Source organism: Cajanus cajan, chromosome 6, assembly GCF_000230855.2.
Source record: "Cajanus cajan strain Asha chromosome 6, NIPB_CcT2T_4, whole genome shotgun sequence".
Taxonomy (NCBI): domain Eukaryota; kingdom Viridiplantae; phylum Streptophyta; class Magnoliopsida; order Fabales; family Fabaceae; genus Cajanus; species Cajanus cajan.
In genome coordinates, this window is record NC_138522.1 from 6,563,473 (window position 1) to 6,579,816 (window position 16,344).

At 30.5% G+C, this 16,344-nt stretch overlaps 1 protein-coding gene across 2 annotated transcripts; it reads right to left on the bottom strand.

Moving 5' to 3' along the window:
* Window positions 1–43: 43 nt before the first annotated feature.
* LOC109797796 (E3 ubiquitin-protein ligase RGLG2) lies at window positions 44–4,092 on the bottom strand. Of its 2 annotated transcripts, none has more exons than XM_083076615.1 (12): window positions 3,854–4,092; window positions 3,133–3,378; window positions 2,521–2,605; window positions 2,301–2,441; window positions 2,097–2,210; window positions 1,902–1,999; window positions 1,494–1,573; window positions 1,320–1,425; window positions 1,080–1,207; window positions 790–976; window positions 468–524; window positions 44–378 (listed from the first exon to the last, which is right to left on the bottom strand). In XM_083076615.1, the coding sequence occupies exons 2-12, from the start codon at window positions 3,364–3,366 to the stop codon at window positions 298–300; spliced, it is 1,311 nt and encodes a 436-aa protein (XP_082932741.1). In that variant the 5' UTR covers window positions 3,367–3,378; window positions 3,854–4,092; the 3' UTR covers window positions 44–297. The 2 variants fall into 2 exon arrangements, with proteins under 2 accessions (XP_082932741.1, XP_082932742.1); XM_083076616.1 differs by lacking the exon at window positions 3,854–4,092 and adding an exon at window positions 3,593–3,616.
* Window positions 4,093–16,344: the final 12,252 nt, after the last annotated feature.

A 16,344-nucleotide genomic window follows, 5' to 3' on the forward strand; every position in this document is an offset into this window, starting at 1 on the left:
GGACAAAAAAAGATACATAGCCACATACACAAGCAACAAAATCTAGAAGCACGAAAAATTATATTGATGAATTGCCACAAAATTAATATAATAATGCAAATCCAACTCTTGTATAAAATGCGCTCAAAGCATAGTCTTGAATAAATAAATACCAAAAATATGTACAACGCGAAAAGCTACTTAGCAATTTTTTTCAATGTATCCGACCCCATCCTCCTCCTTCATCACCGAGAAATTTGCAGAAAACCCTTCATACCTCAACATGAAAAGTCATGGACAAGTTTTAAGAGATATCATCTAATACAGTTTTAATCTAGTAACAATGGTACTCCTGCAAATGGGGCATAACTCAAGATTTTGTCCACACTCACAGCATGTCTGCAAATCAATAAAAATGGCTCATATAATAGGCATTCAATAATCTATAATGCATGCGAGAAATTAAGAGGACTTCTAGGATTCCTTACCTGATGCCCGCAACCAAAGGCCATATCCTTAGGATTGGAGAGGCAAATGACACAATACTGCAAGGATTACATAACAGAATAGTTTATACTTGAGAGGATTTGAAACTTTGAATTTGCACTATATCATGTAAATGAAAATCTACTTTTGAGTGCTACTGTAAACCACAAAATAGTCTTGTCCTCCAACATGAAGATCGAGGGCAATGACAAGGACTTGAAGGACAAGGACTTGAAGGACAAGGAGATGTAAACATGCTACAGCAGTATCCGCAAATTAAAGAAGGAAATTTCAATAGTAAGAGAAAGGAAAGAGTGGAAGTACCTGATTATCAGAAATGGAACTTGCAGGAGGGTCTGTGCTAACATCATGTTTGCTAGCCGGTGCACTGGGACGAAAACTATTCTGACGAGAAGTTTTTGGAGAATTGAAAGATGCTGCGCCATATTGAGGTGCGCCATATTGAGGTGGTGGTAGAGGAAACCTGTCAATAGATTTCCCTCTACGAGCACTGTTTGAAAAGTAGTACACCTTAACTTAAATGGCTTTCATAAAAAGAAAATATATCCATTGCAGCAAAGTCAATGAAGAAAAAAAAAATCAGCATTCATTACCCCAATATATTAAGCTCTAGTGTTGCCTTGTATTGGGAGGGTATTTCCATCAAAGCAGCGAGTGCAAACTCTGCTTCCTTTCTGGACCGATCCATGTTCTTTGACATTATTTCGGTGAAATTCACAAACTACAGAAGACAAAAATTATAGAAAAATCAAGTTTGACATTATTGAGAGCATAAACAAGCCATGCTCTATAGTAACAGCAGAACTGACAACTTTTGCACAGAAGATACATGCCTGGAAATTATCAAATGCTCGGGCAGGGATGTTATCATCAAATTGTTTCATCATATCCCACGGCCCATCTCCAACTCCAACTAATATGATTGACAAGGGATATTCACTGCCAATAAACACAATTTAGAAACTCGATAACCAAGCTAAGGAATAAAGCAACACACAGATAATTACCTAGCTTTCACAATAGCTTCTACAGTTTTCTTTTCTTGTGCACTCAACTGTCCATGCCCGGTGTCAACACTTCTTGTCACCTGTGACAAGTTGACAAAATTCAATATCAACTCATTTATAATTAGTCTCCAACTGCTAATTGATTGCCAATGGCATGCATGATCACACCATGCCAGTATGTTCCTAAGCTAATATCATCTCAAAGATTCTTAATAGTTCCATATGAAAACTACAGCTGATTCTTATTTTGATTTCAATTTTATTTAGCAATTAGCTAGCAATTCTTAATACTTGAATATGAACAAGTGTGTCTGCTATTTGGAGTAAAATTGGATTATTTGATCTCAAGATACACTCGTTATGTAATAGTAAAAATAGTTGTCTATTTCAATTCACATAACGTTTTACCTGGCCATCCGCTATAATTAATAAGACATGGTACTGGCCTCCACTTTGCTCAACAATGGTGATTGCCATCTCAATGACTGGGGCAAATGATGTTGGTCCTGCCACGAGTTAGGGGCGAAAAAAGCATAAGCAGAGAGCTGATAAGAATTACAGGGAAAATAAAATGGAAATGAAGTTTGGCTAATGTTTCAATACCTGCAAGCTTTAATTGAGGGACCAATTCCCTGTACCGTTCCAACACTTCTTCAAAACCATGACAAAATCTATCATCAGGACAGAAACTAAAAACTTCTTGGTCATGTGTTGATGCTGCCAATATGAAACCCACACACAATATAACTCATCAGCACATTAGACTAGATTGATGAAAGTAATTCATAACAATGTTTCTCATATTACCATCTCCAAAACCAAAACAGGGAATTAAGTTATCCTCATCAAAGGAAGATAATGTTTTCCCAATGATAGATATAGCTTGTTCATATGGATTTTGTTCATGACCAATGTGGTGCAGGCATCTCCTTTGAAATGACCTTCCACCTAATGCCGAGGTAAGTTATGCAAGTTAACACAATTACAAAGGAGAGAAAATGAAGGTGGTTATTAAAAAAAGCAAAACCTGTCCACTCATTGCTCTTCGTAAAATCAATACCAACAATGAGATTGGAAGACTCTAGACCAGCACTTGCCAGAGCTTCAGTTACCTTCCAATATGAAAAACTACTTCAGAATGTCACATAAACATGAAATTAAACCGAGTACTGGTGTAGCACCAGATTTTAGCCTAGTAATAATCTAACATTTACAAACATAGCAATGACATAATGAGAATCATGAGATTAATAGCTAGACATGAACATTAGCTAAAAATGATGATCCATCCATGAATCAAAAGGCACACATAAAACTAGAAGCAAATAGACAACAAAAGGAAATCAAATCATTTATTTTAGCAAGCACATGCATTACCATCCTTACAATGACAATGTCAAGATAACAATTAAACGAGAAATTAGTTGCAACTTGTTAAAAACGACCCTCCAAGACCTGATCTGAAATAGGCTTTTGCTTCTAAAACCTAAGAGCTTAAATTCAAAAATTGAAAAATACAAGGAAAGTTGCACGCATTCAGTATAAACCCTGGAACAGTCTCTACAGATGACATGCACACACAAGATCCGAATTATAGCCATTTCATACATTAAGAATGAGGGGGCATAAAAACAGTTACCTGGTCCAAGCTCTTATAATTATCACCTATCCTTGAAAACTTCGTATCTGAGCGCTTTCCTTGCTCTGGAGCACGACCACCACTATGGCTTGGAGATGAGTACCCGTAATGCCCCGCAGACCCATGATCTTGGATTTGTGTTTGTGGCAAATAAGGAGATTGATACTGAGGAAAGAAACTTGAGGACGAACGTTGCCTAAAACTCCTCCTCCGTTTTGAAATTGATCCACCCATAAATTATTTATCCTAAAGAAACCCAACACCAACAGCTCCATTATAACATTCAAATCAAATCTCTCAGAATTGTACATTTTCAAGCACAAATCACATTCTTGCTGTGGAAAAAATCTTGGTGACAAAAATAGTTAAATTACTTTTCTAAACTGCACTTTATTTTTTTCGGATATCTTATCATGTTTGAGACACTACCATATCATATAAAAATACTAAATGTAAACACCTTTTTCCAACAAGGATTCAAATCATGGTTACGTAGAAACCTCTCCCAAGAGAGATTTGATTCGAACCATGGTTCGCCAAGTTGGTCTCGCAATTGTAATCCACTCACATTGGTTTCAACTCCCCTACCTTACCCATTATTCTCTCTTTGCTTTAGTTTTCTTTAACTGATGCTAATCTCGAAGAAAAAACCCTACTTTGCAAAGCTAACAACATCCCACATGAGAAATAGAAAGGAAAATGTGAAAAGAAAAAATGATACCTTGAAGGGGCAAGAGGGGCTGAGAGATGAGAGAGTGAGGTAGTGGGAGTTAAAGAGCATTAAGCTGGAAAGTGGAGGCGTGTCAGTATCAATGGCAGTGATTGAGAAATGATAAGAATGGATATGCTTGATTGATGTTGATGAACGGTGAAGGTTGTTTCCACGAACTTTCTCACTCTCTCTCTCTCTCTCTCGTGTCTCTTCACACACTTTAGGCAAAACAAAAACTGTTCGGTGCTGCCAAATAGACACACAACGTTGCTTAATGGGGTGGTTGGCCATATGTTTATCAGTTTAATTTTAATTAATTTATCATACAAGAATCATAATAATCATCATATTGTTGAAAATGAAAAGTTTAGCTATAAGAATAAGTTGCTTAAAATTTTGAAATGTATAACATACTATGAACTTTTTGAAAGAAAATAACTTTGTCATCCTTGTTCTTCTAAAAGAACAATTGCTTTATCAGGCATTATATTTAAATAATAAGATTTCACAATGAATCGCGAATCATTTGCTTGGAGACTATATCCCGTGTAGATTTAATAATAAGATCACAAGCCCTCAGTGCTAGATGGTATATCACTGTTAGATTTTGAGAATATTTGGAAAGAGAAAATGCTTTTTTTTAAAAATTTTGTCTTCTATTTTTAATAATTTGGTGACACAAAAATAATGGGAAAAAAATTTATTTTTTTGTTTATTCGGTTTTACATTTTATGTGTAAAGTTCAATAATAGAAAACAAAGTAAAAAAAAAAAAATGTAAATAAATTTATAAAAAAAAATTCATTGCGTTTGTGACTTTTCGTTCACGTATTTTACGTGATTTTGATTTTCCGCATCACTTTTGTAGCTGTCCCGTCTAGCTTTATGGTGTGTTTGGATGAGGAATTTATATAGGGTAATTCATTTATTTGAGGAATTTCAAATTCCTTTAGGTGAAATACTTTGTTTGGATAAGGAATTTACAAAGAATTTGAAATCTAAGCATTTGTGAAATTCCTTAAAATAGTAAAATTTCAAATTCTCCCAAAAATGGAAGAATTTGAAATTCCTCATATTTATTTTTCTTATTTCACCTATATATTTTATCTTATCTCTTCATTCTTTTAATTATTAGATATTCAAAAATATTTTTAAAATTATTAAATATTATCTTATATTAATTTTTAAAATTATTAAATATTATCTAATATTAATTTTTAAAATTATTAAATATTTAAAAATGGATTGATATTTATTTTTATAAAATTTAAATTTAAAAATCTTAACATATAAATATATTTTTAAAATCAATTTTACTATGGTGGAATAAAATTATCATATTCAATCTAACAATTTAAAATTTAAGAAATTTGAATTGACTCATTCAAATAAAATATTTTAAGAATAATAGAAATTGAAATCAAAGTAATTCAAATACCAAGAATTTAAAATTCCTTGAATTTATAAAATTCTTTATCCAAACACCCTATTAACGTATTTAAGTTTGGACATTTGTATTGCATTTTTCTTTTACGTTAAAAAGGTGTGCCCAAACACTATTTCTCGTATTACTAATTTTATTAGTTTTTTTTACGGCTACTAATTTTATCAGTTAAACAATAAGAAATAACACTGTATACTGCATCGTATAAATTATTTTTATTTATTTTTATAGTGTTTTAAAATGTACCAAAAAATTAAAGAAAGAAATTGTTATCCCATTTTACTATTCACCAAATATTATCATAAATAAAAGAACTCAGAAAGTCATTTGCTTTACGTTATATCGTATTAATGATATTATTTGCTTTCTGTCGTAACTAGTAACAGCGCCGAACCAACCTTTCCTTAAACTACGCTAGACCTTAATTATTGTGTTAGTTTCCATGTCAAAATATCATTTGTTGAATAATAATTCTTAAAAAATTATTCTAATTTATGTTGAATAATATTTTTTAAAGTAATTTTACTTATCTTCAATACGCTCTTTTTCTGCCATTAACTTTTTTTCAGCTTTTCTTTTTTCCTTTTCAACTTTCTCATAAATTTCACTCATCAAACGTTCAAACTTTTCACATTTTTAATTAATTACGTACTTTATTATTTTTTATTTTGTTAAAAAAATAAAGAGATTCTAAATGCAACATTTCCCTTAATTATTTATACTATTATATAAAATGATAATAAATATTAATAATTAAAAATAATCTTTTATTATGATATAAATTATTCACTAAACATTAAATATATATATATATATATTAAAAGTAATCTGAAGAAAAGAGTAATGCTTTTGGTGACCATCAAATAGGAGGAAGAGGTAAAAAATACGTAGATGTTATTGTTATATATATCAAAAGTAAACCGAAGAGAAGAGTAATGTTTTCGGTGACCATCAAATAGGAGGAAGAGGTAAGAAATAGGTAGATGTTATTATTAATCTCCACCTTGGTAGATCAGAATATGTATAGAAATATAAGAAAAAACGTGGGTTCCTTCCAACACTTTGTTGGACACACTCTAACCTTTTAGTTAATACGAAAGGAATAAAGTGAAGAAAATATAAACAAATAAATAGAAAATAAAAGGGTGAATGTGTTAGATTATAGAGAAATGGGAAGATATGGAGAAATAAAAGAGGTATTGCACTCAAGTATAAAATATGTTGGGATAAACTTCTTAAGACAAATAGAAATTTTTTATTAATCAATATTAACAACCGTTGTGTCATATATTACAGAATTAAGGTTAGTAACACATACTTGTATTCATTGACGTTGACCGAAGGTTGCAATGGAATAACCTTTTAGTGCAGTGATCTTCCTTAACTAAATTAATGGATGTTGTACCTGTCTGAAGGGCACACTAGTAATTTTCTTCTCTTTGAGGGCCAAACGAGAGCTCTAAACGAATATTTCGGTGAGAGGGAGGATACCTGCAAAAGGCACTCCGTCGCTCAAGTCAGGACAAGCACAGATATCGATAGTAATTAATGAACAGTGACGTTACCTCGTGACATGAGCTATTTATACTGACATTAATGGGCCTTGACTCCCATGGGCCCTACAACAGGATTATCATATTAGGTAATACGCCTCTAATCGGCTTATTGGTGTGATTAGCTCTTAACTCTTGATTAGTGGTAATCCTTAACTCTTGATTAGGGGTAATCTGAGTTTATGGAGCATTCAGTGGTCGATCAGTCGTCGGCTACCTGGTTCGACCGTTCGGGTGCCGATTGGATATCGGCTACCTGGTGGCCGAATGGTCTTACTAGTACAGATGTAAAACCTGTCTCTCTCTTTTCTCCCTCTCAACTCTATTCTCACTCACTTCTCCCTTCCCTCTCAATTCTCACTTACCTTATTCAATTCTCTGGAATCCTTGGGGTTGTAGGTGTTGTGTAGTTGTGCTAGAAGCTAGCCGAGGGCGTGGATTCTTCCTTCACAATCTCTCTTCTCCGTTCGTCTATTTCTTCTCCTTTCTTCCTCCCGGAGCTCAGAATCTCTTCACCGAGGTAAGGGAAGCTAGGATTTGTACCGATTATTTGTTAAGTGAGTTAGTTACTCACGGATTGTGTGATTTCCGAAGAGTATGAGCTGATTTGATGAAAATACGTTTTTTCGGGGTTTTGGGTGAAATTTTGGGGTTTTTCTTGTTTGATGGTTGCATGCTGAAAATGAATTCGTTTTCGTGTTGTTGGATGAAAATGTGGTTCCTTGGAGGGTTTGCATGTGCTTGGGCTGTTGGATTTTTGCAGGTTTGGGCAAAATTTTCGAACTTGGAGAGTTGCTGCTTGGTATCACGTTGGGCGCAGTTCTTGGCACCGGACGCGTGACCATCAGAGGACTCTATTGGGCAAGCTCGCCGAGCGCAAGGTTGTGTGCGTCGGACGAGCTTGAGAATGGGAGCCTCTGGATGGCCCACGCTGGGCGTGGTTGGACCGCGCTGGGCGCGATATCAGTAAGTAACATAGCTTTTGCGTTTCTGGTGTTGCGCCGGGCGTGACTTTGTCTCGCCGGGCGTGGAGACTCCTTGGGAGTCTCTGCCAGGGGTGGCGCTGGGCGTAATTGGTATTGCGCCGGGCGTGAGACCTTGGGGAGGTCTCTACCTTCCCTGCGCTGAGCGTGGGTTTGACATGTCGGGCGTTTGAGGCTCCTTAGAGTCTCTGCCTCCTAGCACGCCGGGCGCAATTAGAATTGCACCGGGCGCGTTTAAGCCTTAGAGCTCTCTGGTTGGGCCACGCCGGACGCGACCATGAGTGCGTTGGGCGCGGATGTGATCTTTGTTATATACTGATATACGTTGAGAAATGCTGATATATGTTGATGTTTGCTAAGCTGAGCTGAAATTGATGAATATTGTTGAGCTGAATGATGATATTGCTATGCTGTGAGATGTTTATGCTGAATTATGATGTTTAAGCTGTGCTGTGAAATGTTGAGCTGTGCTGTTTGCTATTATTGCTACTATGTTGTGTTGTGCTGCATGCTGATATAAACTGTTGTAGGCCGTAAGGCTGAGATGTTGTAGGCTGTAAGGCTGATTGTTGTAGGCCGTAAGGCTGAGCTGTTGTAGGCTGTAAGGCTGATTGTTGTAGGCCGTAAGGCTGAGCTGTTGTAAGCTGTAAGGCTGAACTGTTGTAGGAGATCTCCGAGCTGATATGCGTGACGACGCATTGTTTGTTTACTTCTATTTTTGCTGAATGATGTGAGTTGTATATGTGATGAGTTGTATGTTGATGTTGCTGAACTAGATGATGTGCTGATAAGCTGTAGTTGTTATAATTTATGTATTTATATATACGTATGCTGATTCTTTTTACTAGCTTACCCTTTTGTTGTTTCCATGTGGTTTGGACTGCAATGATCATACTTTGTATGAGAGTAGAACAGGGATAAGTTGGTGTGCTTGAGGCAGGTCTGTAGCTGGTAGATGAAGTTACTTTTTATTGTTTTTGGCCACTAGTTTGGCTATTTTGGATGTATTTTGTACATTGAGCCCCAGGCTAGACATATTGTATATATTTTATTTCTATATATGTATGTTCTATTCTGTATGGTGATGTGTTGTTTGTTGTGTGACGGCCAGGCAGGTCATTACAATGGATTCCTCAACGGAACCTGATGTTCCTTTTTTTATGGGGAGACAAAGAGATGCGTGTTTTTAATTTGACATATTGGGGATCATGACCATTTTTACAATTTTAAACCTGTTAGGGTTTTCATTAACTCCTAATGGGCAAAGTCTAGCTAGTTTCTACTTATTTGGGCTCATATTAATTTTTCCTATTACCAAGCTAAAAACTCACTAAAATTAGACTACTTTTATTAAGCTCGATTAAATGAAAATAATTAATATAAATACTACAAATAATATATGTAGTCCACATTAATTATTAGAAATAAAATTTCTAACAAAATAATCTTACATTATCATCTAATTATAATTTATCATTTATGGTAGGTTATTAATTTTTATAATAAAGGTTAAATTATATTTTTAGTCTTTTATCTTAATTTTTAGGTTCATTTTTATTTTTTATCTTTCTAAATGTTTGTTTTAATTTTTTATCTTCTAAATTTGGATCTATTTGATCATTTTGAAACAAAGATTATTTTAAATTTTGAGAAAAGATTTTGAATTTTTTATTGACCATTTTAAAACTTGAATTTTGTCTAATTAAATTCATTTATATAAAAACTATTAAATATAACTGAAGTTCAAACCAAAAAGTACTATAAATATGATGAAAATTAAATATAAATAAGTCCAAAATATAATAAAAATAATTATAAAAACTTAATTTCATATTATTTTTTTAATTGTTCATGAAATAACTTTTCAGGTAATTTTGATCATATTTATAAATTTTTTGGATTCAAACATTAATTGTATTTAATATTTTTCATATAGATGAATTTAATGAAACAAAATTTAAATTTTGAATTGGTCAACAAAAGATTCAAAATCTTCTTTCAAAATAAAAAATAATTCATGTTTCAAAAGGACTAAATATTTAAATTTAGAAGATAAATGGCCAAAATAAATATTTTAAAAAAATTAAAATAAGTCTAAAATATAAGATAAAAAAACTAAAAACAAATTTTATCTAATAATAAATAAATAAATCATACTTACCAACAATAATATTTGATTAATTAACTGTTTTATATGATTAATATGTAATTATTAAAGTTTTTTATCTCTTAAATCAAATATTTTATTTCTTATTTATTTTTTCTAATTCTAGTCACCTTATTTCTCATTTATTTATTTTCTTCGTGCAAAACAACCTTAAAGATTACGTGACTTATACTTGTTACAATTTTGCAATGGAAATTGAGTTGAGCATGTGAGAGTGAGAAAGCTGTAACATCATGAAACTTTATTCATTTATTTATGGGTGGCTGCATACCACGAGCGAAGTTGCTTGATTTTTATTTGTCGTCTATCATAGGAAATATGATTGAGCCACTGAGGTGACAGAGTGCACAGTTCTTCTGTTCACCAACAGCTCATCCATTAGCATATTATTGGCGTTCTGCATAGTTTTAAAAACCGGACCGGTCATCAAACCGGTTAAGGTACTAAGTCAGTGGGTCAAAGGTTGAACTGGTGGGTCATTAGTTGAACCGCATGACTCGGTTTTTATTTATTTATATTAAAAAAATATTCATATTAACTATATTTTATACTTATAAATTTTAATAAATTCATATCTTATTTTAAATTTCAATTTTTCTATCTTATTTAAAATTATTTTTATTTTTATTTTGTAAAAAAATACATAAAAAATTACATGTTAAACAGTATATTAATACAAATTAAAAATATAAATAATATGTACATATATAATATGCTTGCAATTAATATCACAAGATAATATATGTAATATTTACATAAATATTATATTATTAAATATATAATTTAAAATTAATAATATACTATAAAAGTTATTTAAGTTATATATATTGCAAACAAATATATTAGAAGTAGTCATTGTTATATTTAATAAGATTCCTTACTTTTCTATTAAGAGATTTAATTTTCATTATTATTTTTTGTGGTTTATGGCAGTGTTTTAAAACCCGGACCGAACCGGCCGGTCGGACCGGGAACCGGTGGTCCAGCCGGTCCGAATCTGAAGTTGGATCGGTTATGCAGTCGACCCGTTTCAAACCGGATTGAACCGGTCAATTTTCCGGTTCAACCGGTGAACCGGTGGGTCAAACCGGTTCAACCACTTTTTTTTATATTTTTTTAAAATTTTTTTTAAGGGACCATAAATCACAAAAATAATAATGAAAATTGAATCTCTTAATGAAAAAGCAAGGAGTCTTATTAAATATAACAATGACTACTTGTTCTAATATATTTGTTTGCAATATATACAACTTAAATAACTTTTATAGTATATTATTAATTTTAAATTATATATTTAATAATGCAATATCTATATAAATATTACATATATTATTTTGTGATATTAATTGCAAGCATGTACATATTGTTTATATTTTTAATTTGTATTAATATACCGTTTAACATGTAATTTTTTTATGTATTTTTTTACAAAATAAAAATAAAAATAATTTTAAATAAGATAAAAAAATTGAAATTTAAAATAAGATATGAATTTATTAAAATTTATAAGTATAAAATATATTTAATATGAATATTTTTTAATAAAAATAAATAAAAATCGAGTCATGCGGTTCAATTAGTGACCCACCGGTTCAACCTTTGACCCACTGACCCAGTACCTTAACCGGTTCGATGACCGGTCTGATTTTTAAAACTATGGTTTATGGTCCCTTAAAAAAATTAAAAGAAAAAAAAAAGAAAAAAAAAATGGTTGAACCGGTTTGACCCACCGGTTCACCGGTTGAACCGGAAAATTGACCGGTTCAATCCGGTTTGAAACGGGTCGACTGCACAACCGATCCAACTTAAGATTCGGACCGGCTGGACCACCGGTTCCCGGTCCAACCGGTCCGACCGGCCGGTTCGGTCCGGTTTTTAAATCACTGGTTCTATGTGTTATTGAATAGTTTTTTTTTAATATTCATTTTAATGTTAAAATTAGTTTATATATAAATTTATGGTTTAAATATATTTTTAGTCCCTTATAAGATAAATTTATTTTTGGTCCCTCAAATGTAAAACTGTTATTTTTAGTCCATGTAATTTTTAAAAATATTATTTTAATCTTTTAAGTCACCAATAACATATCTGAAAGTGATTAATTAAGACAGTTATGCAATAATAGGTAGATTTTATACAATAATATTTGATAAATTTCTTAACGAAATTTGAATATAAGGACTAAAATAATTTTTTTTGAAATTATAGGGACTAAAAAATAACAATTTTAAATTTGAGGGACCAAAAATAAAATTATCCTAAATTTGATGAACTAAAAACATATTTAAGCCTAAATTTATTTATAATAATTTTCTTCTATTATATTTTAAAAATATTTTTTAATTCATATAAGTTAATTTTAACAGATAAAAAACATTTTTTATTTATTTTTTTTCAAATTATTATAAAAAATCTTATTCAGAATTTGACTCTCATTTTCTAATTAAAACATATGTTGATTAATATATAACACAATTCGAGCATATGTTGTTAAACTTTTTTTATTTTGACACAAAATGTGGTTCTTGTTAAATTAAAAAAAAAATATAGGTGGTAGTAATTAATGTTAAAAAAATAAAAGGATGTGTAGTTATTGATTAGAACCATTAAAAATATATGCATATTTTTTTTTATTAACGAATCTTTTAAATATAGATAAGTAATTGTCATTGATTTCCAAATTTTATATATTATTTAAACATGAACTTGGATAAAAATTTTTTTTTTGAAGATTTTATAAGTAAAAGAGATTATATGCTTAAATTGAAGAAGAAAAGAGGTAAAAATGGGTAATATGTATAACTGAGACTCACTTAATAACCTTTGTGAGAGAAAACTAGTTATAAATAAAACCAATTTTAAAATTAAAAAATAATCTTTCAAATCAATGCATGTGTTTAATTTTTATTTTATGTTATTAAAATTTATAATAAATAAATACTTTTCAATATATAAATCACATTTTAATTGAAAATAATAATAAATGATAAATAAATATTTTTATATTATGAAAGAGACTTATTTTTAATTATTAATAATTTATTTTAAAAATATTAAAATTTAATTTAAAAATCAAAATAAAATGATAAATTAAAATTATAAGAGCTTAAATGAAAATTCCCAAAAATATTATTGTTGAAAAAAATAGTTTTGATGGAGAATTTATAAGAAATTTGAAATTCAAGTATTTGTGAAATTCTTTGAAATAGTAGAATTTCAAATTCTCTCTAAAAAGTAAAAATTTGAAATTCTTCATATTTTTTTCTTATTTCACTTATATATTTTTATCTTATCTCTTATCTCTTCATGTTTTTAATTATTGAATATTCAAAAATATTTTTAAAATTATTAAATATTATCTAATATTAATTTTTTAAATTATTAAATATTTAAAAATTAGCTAATATGTATTTTTATAACATTTAATTTAAAAATTTCAACATAGAAATATATTTTTAAAATCAATTTTACTATGGTAGAATCAAATTATCATATCCAACCCAATAATTTAAAATTTGAGAAATTTGAATTAACTTATCCAAACAAAATATTTTAAAAATGATAGAAGTTGAAATCAAAATAATTCAAATATTAAAAATTTAAAATTCTTTGAATTTGTAAAATTTCTCATCCAAACACACCCTAAAAGTTTAGTTGTTTACTGTCATTTTGTGTATGCCAAAGTTAACAAAAAAAACGTCAAAAGGTATATAAGATTTTCAGAAAACTTGAAATTCATAAGTTTATTTCTTAAAGTTTTAGATAGAGGTTTTAGACAAATGGACTTTAGAACTAAATGATACCTTCTCTTATAGATTCATAGGAACATCCTGGTCCTTCCCTAGACCCGTGTTGCCCAAGTAAAAATTCAAAGCCAAAGAGTTGAGAATCAAAGAGAGAAGTCATCAAACGAGAGTTCAAAGTTTCTTAGATTCCTTATCTCTTTCTTTGAATTATGGAGAATTTGAGGTAAGGGAAGCTAGTAGATTAATCTTATTTGTGTTGTATTTGTTGGTTACTACATTGATTTACCCATTGGTGGTTGTGGTGTTGAATTAAGGTTTGATAACCTTGGTGTTTCAGGTTTTATGTGGTTTATGATGGTTTTCAAGAAGAATTGGTACTCTTGAGTCTCAAATTGGTTGCATGAGGTACTTTCTTTGTGTTTAAGTTGTATGATATATGTACATGATGATTTCAAGTTTTATGTTGAGATTGTAGAGTAGATGGTTGGATTTTGATGTGAGAAGTTAGTTTTCCATGGATAAAAACCATGTTCTCGCCCAACAAGATGTTATGGCACGCAACACTCCTTTATAAGTGAAGAACATCTACCTAGAATTGCATTCACATTTAGCAACATGATTTTTGTCACAATGAGAATATGACTATAAGGTAGGTTAGGTTTTTCATTGGTTTGCTCGACAAGGCACAATGCACCCAACGAGAAAACCTATAAGGGGGTCTACTTTCCCAACGAGCAAAAGTTTTCCCAACAAGGAAAGTCACAGTGTTTTTTTCGTTGATTAAGAGTAGCGTCACCCAATGAGGAGCTATAGAGAGCTCAAGTTACCCAACGAGAATACCCTTACCCGACGAGGACTCTATTTTGAATCTTACTCACATTTTGAGCTTTTATCTTATATGAGATGTGGTACATCATTTAATTGTGAATCTGTGATGTATTTATGTCGTTTATGATGAAAGACCATGGTGTAGCATATTATGAAGTATGTTAAGTTGAATTTTATTGATTTAGATAATTTTCCAAGTGTTGTATATGTTGAGTTAAATAAGTAAAGATACAATGTTGAGCTTAACTGTGTTGAGGTGATGCATGATGTATGTTGTTGAACTGTGTGTTAGATTAGGACTAGAAAAGAGTGCTTTGTTTTAAAAAAAAGATGAAATGTTCCATTGTGTGGATAGGAGCCCTAAAGTTGAAAATCCTTATTGAGTCAGTTATCTCTTGAAGTGGAATGTTGTGTCTCATTTAGGTAGGTTTTTAGTTGATATAGTATAGGGACAAGATTAAGTCATACTGCTATTGAATTGACCAATCTAAGTAAGGTATAAAGTCAAATGGTAAAATCTTTAATTGATTGTTGGAAAGGTATGTGGTACCAAAAAGATAGTTATCAGACTTAATTCCACATGTGACTTGGTTAACGTATATCAATACCATGACAGACCCATAATCAAGCTATTACTAAACCAAACCATAGTATTGAGCTTTTCTAGTTTAAGTGACGAAATATGAGAAATCATTATTGGTTTATTATTGGATTGATATCCAAAATTGTGTTGTATGAACTAAATATTATGGGATGGTTGTTGATTCAGTAAGGTCAAAACACTTAAACTACTAATTTGTATTATAAGAGATCTTTTAGTTGAGAATGTGTGACAACACATCGACTTGCTAAGTTGTTGTGTTGTTATTACTGAGTTGCTAAGTTAAGTTGTAAAATTGTTGATTTTATAACTGTTATGAAGTTTATTGTTGAACTATGGTAATGAAGTTGCTTATATAGATAGCTTATTGATTTATATATTATATGTTGTTTCTCTTTATATTACTTTACTCTTACTTTATCATATATTGGACTACGATGGTCATATTTGTTATGGAAATGGTTAGGATTAGACTAGAGGACGGTCACGATGTTTTGACCATGTAAAAGATGACAATATTTTGGTGAAAATTGTTCTGATATAGCTAGTTAATTGTTTGACTGACAACTTAAGATTTTTGTTATTTTCTAATTTTGGAATTTGTATGAGTGTACAAGACTTCGTTGTAATCTTATTGAGAGATTTTATGTTTTCAAGCTATTATAAGCAAAGACTATTTTAGGTTTTCTGCTCATATATATATATATATATATATATATATATATTATTGTATGAATATTTAAATATTATTTGATGTTTATATTTTTTCATTGCATATTATTGTGTTGTAGTAAGTATAGTAATTTGTTGAACTGTTATATTTAAGGTTTAACTATGAACTTTCAATATACACGTGAATCTTAAGTTAATTATCTTACTTTTTTCTATTGTAATGTATGTTATAATATACGATTTGTTATATTGTTACATATAATATATTTTTTTATTAAAATTATATTTTTATTAAATTCTGGTTTTATTTCTTTGTCATTGTTCGAAACGACTAAAGTTAAGATTAAAAAACCTAAAAGAACTTTCTTTCAACAAAAAAATGAGAATTGTTAAATTAATCGATTAACTATTATTTTAAGTGACGAAATATGAGAAATCATTATTGAATTGATATTCAAAATTGTGTTGTATGACCTAAATATTATGGGATGGTTGTTGATTCAGTAA

Coding starts and splice junctions, on each gene's coding strand:
- LOC109797796 (XM_083076615.1), bottom strand. CDS start 3,366: ATGGGTGGATCAATTTCAAAACGGAGGAGGAGTTTTAGGCAACGTTCG. Junction 2,000..2,096: donor CCCTCAATTAAAGCTTGCAG/GTATTGAAACAT, acceptor AACTCGTGGCAG/GACCAACATCATTTGCCCCA. Junction 1,208..1,319: donor GAGCATTTGATAATTTCCAG/GCATGTATCTTC, acceptor TGTCTTCTGTAG/TTTGTGAATTTCACCGAAAT.